The sequence below is a fragment of the Rhinatrema bivittatum genome, chromosome 3, assembly GCF_901001135.1.
Source record: "Rhinatrema bivittatum chromosome 3, aRhiBiv1.1, whole genome shotgun sequence".
Lineage (NCBI taxonomy): Eukaryota > Metazoa > Chordata > Amphibia > Gymnophiona > Rhinatrematidae > Rhinatrema > Rhinatrema bivittatum.
In genome coordinates, this window is record NC_042617.1 from 48,872,350 (window position 1) to 48,886,872 (window position 14,523).

At 40.9% G+C, this 14,523-nt stretch overlaps 1 protein-coding gene across 1 annotated transcript in view; it reads right to left on the reverse strand.

Moving 5' to 3' along the window:
- The window catches only part of KCNK2 (potassium two pore domain channel subfamily K member 2), a 260,603-nt gene that overhangs the window by 124,723 nt on the left and 121,357 nt on the right, over positions 1-14,523 (reverse strand). Inside the window, exon 3 of the mRNA XM_029593201.1 lies at positions 7,686-7,846. Coding sequence (XP_029449061.1) covers positions 7,686-7,846 — 161 coding nt within the window. The remainder of the gene's footprint in view (positions 1-7,685; positions 7,847-14,523) is intronic.

Sequence of the window (14,523 nt, forward strand, 5' to 3'; positions counted from 1 at the left end):
CGAGTAGGAGCCATCCCATCCAAATTAGCTGTTTTTTAGGCATCTTGATTCGGTCCAGTAGGCAAATTCTCCAGATTCTTGAAATTCTTCAAAAAGCCATCTGGATCTTCATCCAGAGACATTTTGAGGAGTGTCGGTGTCACTGGAGGCGGCGGATCACTGTTGTTTGCACTGCTTGGGCTATCTGCATTGGTGCTGCATGCTGCTATATCACCTGCTCTTGCAATGCCTGCTGCTGGTTAATTTGTATTTGCAGGGCATTTTGCAACTGCTGATGGACGGTTGCCAAGATTTGGATCAACTGTTCCATATTTCTTGTTAATTGCGCTGCCTCAGAATTACGCACCTCTCTGGGAGATAGGAGAGCAGAGAAACAAATAAAACCTCCTGGCCTCTCCAGCCCTTACTGACTTCTTGACCCCTGGCTAACCAGGTGGGGATAGCTCCCTTGGCCTATGCACAAGCTAGGTTGGAACTGGGAGGCCCCAAGGAAAAAAAAACTCTGAAAAGGAGTTGTTTTTTTCTCTCTCTGCTTTGCAGCTGTGTCTGTGCTTCACGTTTTAGGCAAGTGATCCCACTTCTGCCACTTCTGCGGTCAGTGAGTTAGGAACAGTCAGAGGAAATCACCATTAGACTGACTGTGCCCCAGTGCTCTTTATTTACAATAGTAGTAAACTCAAACAAAATGGCAGCAAACAAAGAGGAAACAATTCAGCAGTTCACTACTTCAAAACAGGCATCAAACGACAGACCCCATCAGCTCCCCAAGACCTGCCTAACCCTTCTAGGGCCTCCGGTCTTATGCTCTGGGGAAGGGCTCCTCCCTTTACCTACGATTCCATGTGGGTATCTTAAGGAGGACCGGGTGGTATATCTGTGCCCAGTCCTTTAAGGTAGACTGAGGGAGTTTCCTGTACACTGCTTCACAGATGCCTTGATTGATATACACATTGTGGCCAGTTTGAATTTAGCATCTCCTGATTTTTTTGGCTGCATTAAAGTTGCAGATTGGTTATCCTTTTCAAATTTAAAGTAAACCCTAGCAAGTCAGAGGGAAAATCAGGGGAATGCCTCCTTCTCCCTGTCATAATGCCTCTGTATCGCTCCATGGTGAGACCGCACCTTGAATACTGTGTACAATTCTGGTCGCCGCATCTCAGAAAAGATATCATTGCGATGGAGAAAGTACAGAGAAGGGCAACCAAAATGATAAGGGGAACGGAACAGCTCCCCTATGAGGAAAGACTAAAGAGGTTAGAACTTTTCAGCTTGGAGAAGGGACGGCTGAGGGGGGATATGATAGAGATGTTTAAAATCATGAGAAGTCTAGAACGGGTAGATGTGAATCGGTTATTTACTCTTTCGGATAGTAGAAAGACTAGGGGACACTCATGAAGTTAGCATGTGGCACATTTAAAACTAATCGGAGAAAGTTCTTTTTTACTCAACGCACAATTAAACTCTGGAATTTGTTGCCAGAGGATGTGGTTAGTGCAGTTAGTATAGCTGTGTTTAAAAAAGGATTGGATAAATTCTTGGAGGAGAAGTCCATTACCTGCTATTAAATTCACTTAGAGAATAGCCACTGCCATTAGCAATGGTAACATGGAATAGACTTAGTTTTTGGGTACTTGCCAGGTTCTTATGGCCTGGATTGGCCACTGTTGGAAACAGGATGCTGGGCTTGATGGACCCTTGGTCTGACCCAGTATGACATTTTCTTTTCTTTTCTTATGTTCATCAAAGGTTTCCTGCTCAGCCTGTAGGCTCAGGACAGGGAGGAGCATATGTGTCACGTGCCAGGGAGTGGCTGTTGGAGGAGATTCTTCCCTGTTTACTGCTGGAGCCATTGATCAATTTCTTCATGCTGGCAGAATACGGGGAATGGTGGAGCTGACTGAATCAGATAAACAAGAGAGCTGGAACCCTAGGGATCTTACTTCTGTAGCGGAGGTCACATTGTCAGCTTTGACTGAATGCCCAGCGAAGTCACTTCAGGGTAAGTCTGCAATTATTACATTGGATTCTATTTGGTACATTTTAATGCCCTTGGAACAGTCTGTGGCAATGCTGGTGACAATTATGTCAGACATTTATAACAAGCTGAGAGTTTTGAAAGTTCTCTGAATGCTCAAAGACAAGATATTGCATCTTTATAGCAATGTATAGAGCAGGTGGACACGACTGGGATGATTCAGGCTAACAGACTCTGTCACATAAGGTTGAAAATCTGGAGAAAAATGATAAGCAATTAAATTTAAGAATATTAAATTTTCCTAAGATTTAGATGAAAACTCCGTTGGAATCCTGTAAGAAATATATGTAGGATATTCTGCATATTTCTCTTGAGACTTCCTACTGTTAGCAAGGTTTTCTTTCTGCCTAATGTGAAGAAGCCTGAGGGATCCACTCTGCTTGCAAGATTTTTTGGATCTTACTACAATTATTGAGGGATCCAGAACTACTGAAACATCTAAGAGAGTCATGTTATTTTTTAGTTTAAGTTTTCTTCATAACAAAAATTTGATTATGAAATCCATTTTTTGGTGTTTTTCTATGGTCATAAGGTATTGATATTTCAGGATGTTTCCAAGGCAACTCAAGTATGCAGGAAAACATTTCTTGAAATGCATCAAAAAGCATTAGCGCTTGGTGCTTGCTGTATGGTACGTTATCCTTGTAAATGTATTGTTATCTTGAATGATGTGAAATATCCTTTCCATGACCCCTCTTAGCTCAGCTTTATCCTAGAGTCAAAGAAAGAGTAAGATTTTATTTTTGGAATTGGCGGTTGATTTCTCTTAAGATTTTATTATTTCCAGCCATTTCTCATGCTGTTTCTATTTTTTGTTGTTGTTTGTTTCTTATTTTTCTGAGCTCGGTCGTTTTATGGATTGCTCACATTGCGGACTCTTTAATGCATGTTAATTCTTCTGTATTTGTTGTTTCTTTATGTATTTTCCTTGCTTGATTTTCTGAAATAAGTTTATGCTTGTGATATATTTTGAAATTTACAAAGAAAAAGTTAAACAAAAAAACCTAGGCCCAGGCTTTCTTTGGGCCTGTTGCACCACCTTAGGCTGAAGGCATTCACATTGACATGGTCTAAATGAAGTTGCTGCTGTTGAGCTGGAAGAGCTGGGAGCTAGTACATTTGAAAAGCTCAAAAGGGGCGTCTCTGAAAGTATGGTTTTTTTTTATAAGAGTAGAAGAAGTATCTCGAAGTGGTAGGCTGTTCGGGTTCAGTTGAGAGAGATTGGACTGTTACATTCTGTTTATTTGAGTGACTTTCACTGAGATTTTTTCAAATGAGATGCTCTCCTAGACAAGGCACATCCACCAAGATCTCATGGACAAAGTTGCGAAAGCTGCTGGTTCTTAACCAGGCCATACATCAGGCTCCTATGGAGGTAGGTAAGGTATGTGATATGGCATCAAATGATTCATAAACAGAATAGAGAAGATGTCTTATGTATTATTCTGCATCTAGAAAAAGTTGAGGGTAATAATTTCTAGAGATGAGCTTCGTTTTTTGTCTTGGGATGTATTTCGGTTCGGGCGCTTCGTCGAAAATTTCATTTTTCGGCGGATAGTTTTTTGTCAGCGCAGATCGGGAAAACAAGTCGGAAAACGAATCAAAAAAAAAAAAAAAACGAATCAGGGAAAAAAAAAGAATCAGAAAAAAACCACCCCAACTCTTCAATTTTACTTTCTTACAACCCCCCAACTATCCCTATCCCTCCCCAAGACTTACTAAAAGCCCTGGTGGTCCAGCGGTGTCCCGCATGCGATCTCTCCCTCTGGGCCATCGGACTGTCGGGCCTGCTATGAATCAAAATGGTGCCGATAGCCTTTACCCTTACTATGTCACAGGGGCTACCGGTGCCATTGATTGACCCCTATCACATTGTAGGAGCACAAGATGGCGCCGGCCGTCCATTGCTCCTACCAAATGACAGGGGCCGACCAATGGCACCGGTAGCCCCTGTGACATCGTAAGGGCAAAGGGCCATCAGCGCCATTTTGATTCGTAGCAGGCCCGACAGCCCGACGGCCTGGAGGAAGAGATCACTCACGGGACCCCGCTGTACCACCAGGGCTTTTAATAAGTTTTGGGGAGGAATAGGATGGTGGGGAGATTGTAATACAGTAAATTTGAAGGGTTGGGGTGTTTTGTTTTGTTTTTTAATAAATGTGCCCCTCCCCCCCCGCACTAACCCGAAAAACAAATTTTTCCCGAAGTTCGGGGAAAATCCGTTTCATGGTTCAGATCCTCCGAACCACTACGAATTTGGCAATTTCATTGAAATTGCCTAATTCGTGATAAACGAATGCACATCTCTAATAATTTCTGGCTTCGGTAGGTTAAAGGAAAGATTTAAGATTTTGTATGCATTCATGTAGATATTGCACCATATAAAATTAGTGAACAGAAATACAAGCAGTAAGTATTGAGCTTTGAAAAATCTTTCTTTGCAAAACTGTCAAGAAGCCTTGGAGGTGAATTTGAATAAATCTATCTTCTTTGCCTTTTTAGTGCAAATTGCATTACAAAGGACTGATGAGGTAGTTGAACCAGTCCAAACCCAGATGATTTTTGCACCCTGTTCTTAAAATCAAATTTCCTAGCTGTAGAAAGACAGGCATACCTGGGAACTTTTGACTTCCAGTCACTCTGAGATTACCATGGATTAGCAGGGGGGGGGGGGGGGAGGATGGGGGAAGGGCAACTGCACAGTGGGACCAGATGCTCACAAATTTTCTCTCATGGACACTTACATGTTCACACTTACTTTCACTGCCCATTCTCTCACATTCTCACATGTCCATTTACACCTATACTTCTGCCATTCTCCCACTAACACACACACACACACACTCGCTCACATCTCTCCCTCTTCCATACACATATGCCCACTCACTTTTTACACCTATGCTCACTTGCACTCAGCTCTCTCATACTCACCTACATACACTCTCAGATCTCTTCTTCCTACACAAATACAAACTCACTCTCACAGACATGCTCATTCATTCTCTCTCCCCTCTTTCAAAACACACTAGCAACAGCGGACTCTAACTTGGGCTCCTGAAGCAGCAGCCGCATCTTCCTTCTTCTCCTGTGTTGCGAAAGTGGATGCTGCCTGTTTCTTACTCCTCGTTTGTTGCACAGGCAGGAAATCGCAATGTCGATTGGCCAAGACAAACAGGATGGAGCAGGCAAGTGGCTAGATACAGGAAACAGGCTGTGCAGGAGCAGGTGGTGTCACGAGGAAGTGAAGTTAAGAGTTAATAAGGTCCGGAGATGGTAGAAATCACTGTCAAATTCCTCCTTTTTCAGCTGTGCAAGACCAATGACGTTCCTTTCTTCTTTCCGTGTCTAAGCAGATTGGTTTTGCTGCAGCACCCAAAGATTTCTGGTATTGGCCTGGAGACCCGGTAATTCTTTTAGAATTCCGGAGTCTCCAGGCCAAATCCGGAGAGTTCCCAGGTATGTCCATGACTCATGGAACCCTAGTGCTCTCCCTCCCTAACCCCTGCCTGATCCTCGGCTCTCCAGTCCTTTTCCTATATCTTCCCTAGCAATGCTCCCCATTCACTTGTGCCACATTGACCAAGAGCTTTGATCCAGCTTCTCCCCACAGTTGCCATCCCCAACCTGTGCACTCGCTCACAGAAAAGGCATTGATCCAGTCCCCTCCCCAGGCCATTTATCGCCATCTTTAATTATCATTCATATGTTCATAATCATTGTTTTAATCACAATTCATCATTATTATTCAATTCACTATTATTCAATCAGTATAAGTATCAATATTTAATATTAATCATCAATTCACCAAGCACACAAAATTAAGGCCCTCTTTGGGCTCCCAGTACCTTCAATCCTTTCTTATCATATAATATGACATTGGTTGTTGGTTTACTGGTGACCATTTTCAAAATCTAGAACTACGGGGCAGGAGTGACTGTCCAAGAAAGACTGCGCATGGGGTAAGAAAGGGTGGAGGGGGGGGGGAGGGGGGAGTCAAAAGGTCCTGAGAGGCCCAAAGGGGCCTTTTATTTTTATTAGTTTGTTGGGTGGGAGGAGGAGCCTGGACCAGTAGCATCTTTTTAAGATGGCTTCAAAACAAAATGAAAAATTTTGTTCATTTTTCTTTTCTTTTTTTTTTTTTTCATTTAAAAAAATGAAACAGGAAATGTATTGACATTTTCTCATTCCTTTCAAATGACAGCATCTCCCTAGTGGTTGGCAAAGGGGATATATAGCCACAACACAAAAATAGGCCATGACTATCACATAGACTCAAGCAGCCATCAGCACAGGGTTGAAATAATAACCAAGAGGGATCACGTGAATAAGATGGTATTGGGCAAATGTTTCCTCACAGTATTGGCTGATTTAAATATTATGTAAATGGATTCACTGGGAATTTTTCTGCAATAAAGTGTCTGTGCAAAATAGAAGGCTGGGTAGGGATGCAGCTAGCATTCTTGTGAGGGTATTGCTGGATGCCGAGCCAGCAGGAGATAAGAGCAAGTCCCCTGCTGGCCCTGCTGGGACCTAGGGGACAGTTGATGGGAGGGGGGGGGGGTTATAGGGTGAGGGTCAAATGTGCATATGCTGTTTTCTTCCCCCGATTTAAACACTCTCACACCCATCCCCAGGAATGCCTCCTTTAACAAGGCTAAAACCACTCATGTTGTGAAAGCCCCTGTGTGAACATTTAGCCCCTCAGGGGACGTGGGGGGAGAGGCTATTTTTAACCCTGGCAATATAACCAGGTAAATACCTATGCAACCAGATAAGCACCTTTGAAAACTGTCTCCCATAAGGAATGCAGTGCAAGAAACAGCAGTGTACTCTGGGAATGAGATTTAAAAATAATAAAAAACAAAGGGGTGCAACTATCTAAAAACAGGTAATTATATAAGAACTGCAATGAATTGATTTAGCTCAACTGACTAAATGAACAAATTCAGTAATTGCTAATTCCTTCATGTTCATTCTCCAGTTTTTTTCTCTGTCTTTTATTTCCTGGCTACTCTAGCCTCCAAGTTCATTTTCCCTGTTATTTGTAACTGCGCCTCGGCCTTCTTGTTATACAGTTTTTTGGGGTTTTTTTACTAATTTAACCCCTAAGTTTGATGTAAACCGGACTGATATGACGCCTGTCATGAAGATCGGTATAGAAAAATGTTAAATAAATAAAATAAATTAAAAAATTATGATAAAGAATGAGAGCAAAAGAGAACAATAGTTGCTAGAAACCAAGCAAGGTGATTCTTTGGAGATTCTAGATGGTACTGCTGCTGTAAGCATTGCTTTTCCCAAGCATCCCAGAAGATAACTGAGCAACAATCACACTATTAGATAATGCATTAACTACAATCTTTGAGCACTGCTTTAAATTTACATCAATAAAGGCACATGTAGAAAATGTTCAATCATTATAAAATATGTTTGCTTTAATACATTTAAAAAATCTAACCTGAATTTATCAGGTGCTGAATTGGCAATCTGAAGATGTTCTCTTCTCATCACAAATAAAAGCTTTTCAGAGCATTGTTTCCAGATGGATGTATGGAATGATGACTCTTGATATTTTGTAACTTAATTGATGCATTTGTTCAATTACTGTATGATGATTATCTTTTTTGAAATTGTGATTTAGCATACTTACAACAAATGTATCTTCTACCCTGGCAATTCCTTTTCCAAATATGGTCCCTAGCTGATCTCCAACTCCAGCCAACAGGAAACCAAACAAGGGAATTCCCAATAAGGCATAGATGATGCAGAATATCTTTCCACCTTCTGTACGTGGTGAGATGTTTCCAAAACCTAAATTGCAAACAACTTCAGTTGTTAATAAATTGGTTATACTCATCAGATACATTCAATGTACTGGATAACAAATAAAGTAATAAAAATATCTGTATGATATCTATTATAATGTACCACTACTGATATCACACAGGAGCATATCAAATATCATAAAATTACCTCCTTGTGGAAGAGTTTTTTTCTTCTTAGTTGGATGGGAGAAGGCTTTAGTCATTGGGCTGCTGAATTTTATCAGAAGAAAATGGAGTATAGGGATTGTGTGAAATTCTTTAAACAAGGTTAACAAACCAATTTGACAAACCCACACAATATCTGGTTGCAAACCTTTTTTTTAAAGTGACAGGCCAGTTGCTGGAAAAGCCTGCAGGGGATGTGCAGAAAAACCAGAGCACATCCACAAAAGAAATCCACAACAGATTCACACAAACATCTTCTTCACATCACCACAGATTTGTGGTCTTCTCAGATCCACTTTGGATTTCTTCAGATTTTGCAAAGATCCATGGGAAAAGGTGTGATAGACCTTTCCTGCCAATCTCAGATGAATTCACAGATTTTGTACAAGCTGAAGCAGACTGAGATAAATATTCTTGCTTTGACTTTAACTTCAACTCACACACCCCTAATGGGGAGAAAGGATTCTTATTGTATGGTGGAGGAATCATACACCTCTAATTCCAGCAAACTCTCCATTTAAAATAAAAGTAATAATATTTCACCCTCTGGGATCTTGAATCAATCCAATCTAGTTAGCACATAGAGAATCTAATCTATAAACTCTAGTCTGAAGATAACTCTAAATCAGTAATAATTTTTTATTGAAATTGCATTTTTACCTATCTAGAGCCAGAGGTACAAATGGGTATCCTCAATTTCTCATTATACTGTAGAAAAATGTTCTGTGCATAAAGACTTCTTTATATACAACCATAACACAGCTTCAAAAGAAAAGTTCTCTGTTTCAAAGGGTTTCTTCTTTTCTGTGTCTATGGCAAAAATAAATAAAAATAAAAAGGGGACTTTCAACTTTTAAAAATTAGATTGCACTTTATATATGCTAATAACATTTTATACTAACACTTCTTTTTCCATTGCTATGATATATAGTTCTAACTTTATTAACCTACACAATTGTTACAGTGTATCAGTTATACTACCTCAATAACGTCTAATTGCAGAATATTCATTCCCAAAGATAACAAGAGCTGCCAGTCCTCCAAGTGTTCACAGGATTCCTGAACTATAGGAATTATATTTGCAAATTTTTAAAAAGCCAGTTACATTCCACATATGAAATCTCCAGAAATGACACTTTTTAATTACTAAATGCATGCTCTAAGGCTGAAATTTAGCTTAAGGTTTTCCAATTTTAGAGGCCAAAGTCTTCATCCTTTCAGAAAATCACAGGATCCAATCATTAACTTTGTAAAAATTCCCAGTGATTTTCTCAGACTAATTTTTTTTAGATCTAGACTGTGATCAAAAAAATCACACCCAATTGAAAAAACCTCGACATTGGACTTTGTTTTTTGTTTTGGATTTATTTCTAAAAAATGAGTTGTACTTTAATCTCAAGATCATTCTGAGTGATAAACAACATATACTCAATACAATAAAACCATAATAAAAACAATAACGATGACAAATCAAATAAAAAAAAAACCCAAGTCAGAACAAATTAAAAAATAAAAACAAAATCTAAAATTAAAATTAAAAAATAAAACATTCACAACACAAACAGTACAACAACCAGTAATCACAGACCAGATTTTATCCTTTTTTTACAGATCCACTAATTCTTGTACATAAAGGTGTGCCCTCTTATTCTTTTAGGTGAATTTTAAAAGCTCTGCATGTGCCAAAACCAGGAGATACAGGTACAAGACAGGACATTGCACACGCCGAGAGGATTTTAAAAGCCGCTAGAGGTGTGAATTGTGTGATCGATCGTATTAACGATCGATTTTGGCTGGGGGGAGGGAAATCGGATCGTCGTGTTTTGTTTTGTTTTGAAATCGTTAAAAATCGTAAATCGGGGGAGGGTAGGAAAACTGGCACACCAAAAAAACCCTAACACCCACCCGAACCTTTAAAACAAACCCCCACCCCCCCCGAACCCCCCCAAAATGTTTTAAATGACCTGGGGTCCAGTGGGAGGGTCCCGGCACGATCCCGGCGCGATGTCCCACTCTCTGGCCACAACAAAAAAAAACCCTAACACCCACCCCGAACCTTTAAAACAAACCCCCCCAAAATGTTTTAAATGACCTGTGGTCCCGTCGCGATGATCCCGTCGCGATGATCCCGGCGCGATGTCCCGCTCTCTGGCCACGACTGCTGTGAAGAGAAATGGCGCCGGTGGCCCTTTGCCCTTATCATGTGACAGGGCAAAGGTAGCGCCGGTGCCATTTTGATTCCTAGCTCCTGACGTCACGCGTCAAGGAGATCGCTCCCGGACCCCCGCTGGACCCCCAGGGACTTTTGGCCAGCTTGGGGGGCCTCCTGACCCCCACAAGACTTGCCAAAAGTCCAGCGGGGGTCCGGGAACGACCTCTTGCACTCGAGCCGTATTGCAAAATGGCGCCGGCCTTATGGCTGTACGGCCGGCGCCATTTTGCAATACGGCCGGTGCCATTTCTCTTCACAGCAGTCATGGCCAGAGAGCGGGACATTGCGCCGGGATCATCGCACCGGGACCCCAGGTCATTTAAAACATTTTGGGGGGGTTCGGGAGGGTGGGGGTTTGTTTTAAAGGTTCGGGGTGGTTGTTAGGGTTTTTTTGGTGTGCCGGTTTTCCCGCCCCCTGTTTAACGATAGAATACAAATGCTCCTGATGATAAATCGTGGGCATTTATATTGTATCGTGCACTCTAACGATTTTGGACGATTTTAAAATTATCTGACGATAATTTTAATCGTTCAAAAACGATTCAGATCCCTAAAAGCCGCTGCATTCACAAATAAAAAAAAGTTTCTGAAAAGGGGCAGGGCATGGGTGAGGTCTGGGCATAGCATGTCAGGGTCTGGCCAAGAAATGTGCATGTAAATACTAATGCGACTTTGTACATGCCAGGGTCCCCTGCTGTGAAAATTTACTTCTGCTATGGATGGGCATGTAACTTTTAAAACAAATTTAGGAAAACCAGTGGGGTTTTAAGGGTCGGGGCTAACAGCAGGGAAGGGAGACTATTAAATTAGGGGGGGGGGGGGCTTCAAGCCCTATCCCTAAACTGGGAAAACTGGCAATAAAATGGGAAAACATCAAATGGTGTCAGCTTGCATCCCCTGTAAAATTCTCCCACGTATGCAGTAGATGCGAGATTTGCGCACATATGCACGTGTCCATTTAAAATTGAGGGCACATGTATGCACATCCATGCTATTTTATAACATGCACGCACATATGCACGCATGTTACAAAATGGACACGTCTCTGGGTGCAGGCCGACAAACTTACACACATGAGTGCCTGCGCGTCTGTATAAAAGTTACTGTCCCTGTGCATCCTATCAAAATTTGAGCCAGCCCTAACTGGATACTGTGCCATAGGCCTTCATTTACAGTTACCCAAAGTTTCTCCCCATTTTTAATCTCCTTGTTTTTCTCAGTCATTGCAACAACAGTTTTTTGGCTGAGAGGCACAGATCACAATTTTCTCAATAACCTGACTCAAATGCACTTTTGAGCGAACAACGTCTGGGGCTCCCTCCTTCCTAAGAGCTATGAATGCTGCTTGCACAGCATCCCTGGGCCCCTGACCAGCCCAAGGAGCAGGAGACAAACCTTGACCCATGAATAAAAAACAGGGTTCTCTGTATACCATAGATCAGCATTGTTGATGTGCTATGAGGCCAGACCATAAACAGATTCATAGATGGCAGTCATGAATTCCGGTAGTTTTGCCAATATCTAACAAGAAAAACTGCAACACTGAAGATGCTGTGACTCATAAATATCCAATGATACATAAATTTTATTTACCTATTTCCTCTCCCCAATTGAGGAAGAAGTATTCTTGAGGATTCTAGTCAGGTATAAATGATCAGAAGGGAAAAGTCATAGTTTTACGAAAGTACTGCCTGAAGGAGCTAAAATTTTACAACGCTAAATCAGAATTTGATGACATTTATGCTAAGAAGTCATTTGATTCACATCATCACATTCCAAAAGACAGCAGTATTAGTCAGTTTTATGGGCACAGTTCATAGCTCATTAAAAGGATGTAAATGGTTCCTATGCACTATCAAAAAGTAAATATAGGTGCATAGAGAGAATATAAATTTAGGTTAAGCTCATTATGGAAATCTGATAACAGATAAAACTACAGTACACAGTCTTTGCTCTTGAAGCTGAGCATATCACTGGAAACTCTTTGAGTTACTAAAAATATTATTTAAGCATATTAATTAATTATAGACTGTCTCCTTAGGCTTTTGTAATTAAAATTCTGCACGAGAAGACTAAAAATCAATTTTAGGGAACTTTGGAAGAAACACTTACAAGCCTCCATGCTATATTTTTTTCTTTTCAATTTAAATAAAAATCACAATCAATTTTTGGCAGTCCCACCCATTCCTCTGACACACAGAGCCATGTACTTGAAAATGGAAATAATGGTTCTGTTATTGTGAAACAGTTCCAATATGTATGAGTTATCTCATATAGAGAGCTTTGAAGCTTAGACTAGGGGTACTCAAACCAGTCCTCGGGGGCCCTCCTAGCCAGTCAATTTTTCAGGATCTCTCTAATGAATATGTATGAGATTTATTTGCCTGCACTACCTTCTATGTATGCAAATACAGTATTTCTCATGCACATTCATTGGGGATATCCTAAAAACCAGACTACACGGAGGCCCTGGCTTAGAAGCCCTGGCTTAGAAGCAATTAAGCCAAGGGTAGGCAACTCCAGTCCTTGAGTGTCGCAAACAGTTTTTGGGTACTTGCCAGGTTCTTGTGGCCTGGATTGGCCACTGTTGGAAGCAGGATGCTGGGCTTGATGGACCCTTGGTCTGACCCAGTATGGCATTTTCTTATGTTCTTCTTATGTTAAACAGGTCTAGTTTTCAGCATATGCAGAATGAATATTCATGATATGAATTTGCATACATTGCCTCCATTGTATGCAAATATGCATATTCATTGTGGATATCCTAAAAAACTAGACTTGTTTGCAGCACTCAAGGATCAAAGTTGCCTTCCTCTGAATTAAGCTATCCTTTATTTTTCTATTTGTAGTTCAATGTTAGTGCTCTATTATAATATAAAAATGGTATTAAGAAAATGAATCCAGTATATGCTGAGAAATTAATTAACCTCAAAATTTGCTCTGTGTTGAGGAATAGCACCATTCTTATAGCAATGATTAAAAGATATGATTCAAATATTATTTCAAATTTTTCTGTCCAATTCTTCAGTTTAACAACTGGAAAATTGCATAGATTCAATTATTCTAAGCTATAAAACTAAGGTAAACAAAGAACAGACTGAAAATCACAGAATAGATAAAAATTCTCTAGCAGTGGTTTAGATCCCCTGAAATGAGCTTATGATAGCAGAAAAAGGGGTGAATAAGAATATAGTTCTTTTTGACAACAAAACTTCAGCTGAACCTTCTGCCAGAGACAGCCACAATTAGGAAAGGTTTCAAGAAGTTAGTCATTTATATCTGGGGCCGAGCAGGTAGATTTAACTGTGGCAAAAATGGACTTTCCAGGATGCAGGCTTAAGTTGGGGGAGAGAAATGTATCCACATACATCTGATTTTCAAAATGTACTCCAGCAGTGTACATGCACAGTTTGCAACATCTTTCGAGGGGTCTTGTCTTGTGTCCCTCTGACTGGTAAAGGTGGTAGGGACATTCTAGAACTGCAAGTGCAACTCTCAGAGTGGTCACGGATGGAGATGGAAGAGTCTGGGGGGAGGGCCATTGGGGTTCAGACTGGGGACTGGAAAAGGTTATCACAGTTATGGTGGGAGGAGATTTTCTTGCTTTGATTGGGTGCTGCAAGTGGGAAAGAGAGAAGTTGGGAGGGGGGGAACTGTTCAGAGGTAACTTTTTTTTTATAAGACTGAGTGGGAGAGAGGGCTGTATTTTATTCAAAACTACTCAGAAGCTAAATAGCCGGCTAAATTTTACCCAAGTTGGCATATGGTAATTTTCAGCCACAACCTAATTGGTTAAAAGCTATGGCTGAAAACTCATCTAAAGCTTTCCATATTAAAAAGCCAGATATCTTAGCCACTCAGATTTTTATAAAATGTCCACAATATTTAATTATTTACTTTTTGAATTCAACTTATCTCTCAGTATTCCAATGATTGCTCACAGGAAGTTACAATCTGTTTTTCAGCAGCAAGAGTATCAAGAACACCCCAAGGCTTTACAAGAGGGCACTGATAACAGTGGCATGAACCCGCAAAGACAGCAAGAGAGGAGCAAAGTGGCACTAAAGTGGCATGACCATCCTAAGGTACCATGAAGGGGGAAAAAAGCAGCAAAAGTACAGAAAACAACCCAGGCACTGGCAGAGAGACAAAGCAGCACAAAGAGAGGCATGATGACCCCAAAGTACCATGAGAGGTGCAAAGCAGCCACCCACAGTGGCATTCCATGGTATAGAGTCTGGGGTATGGCAACAATGCAGAATGTCAGAAACACCCCCAAGGTGTAA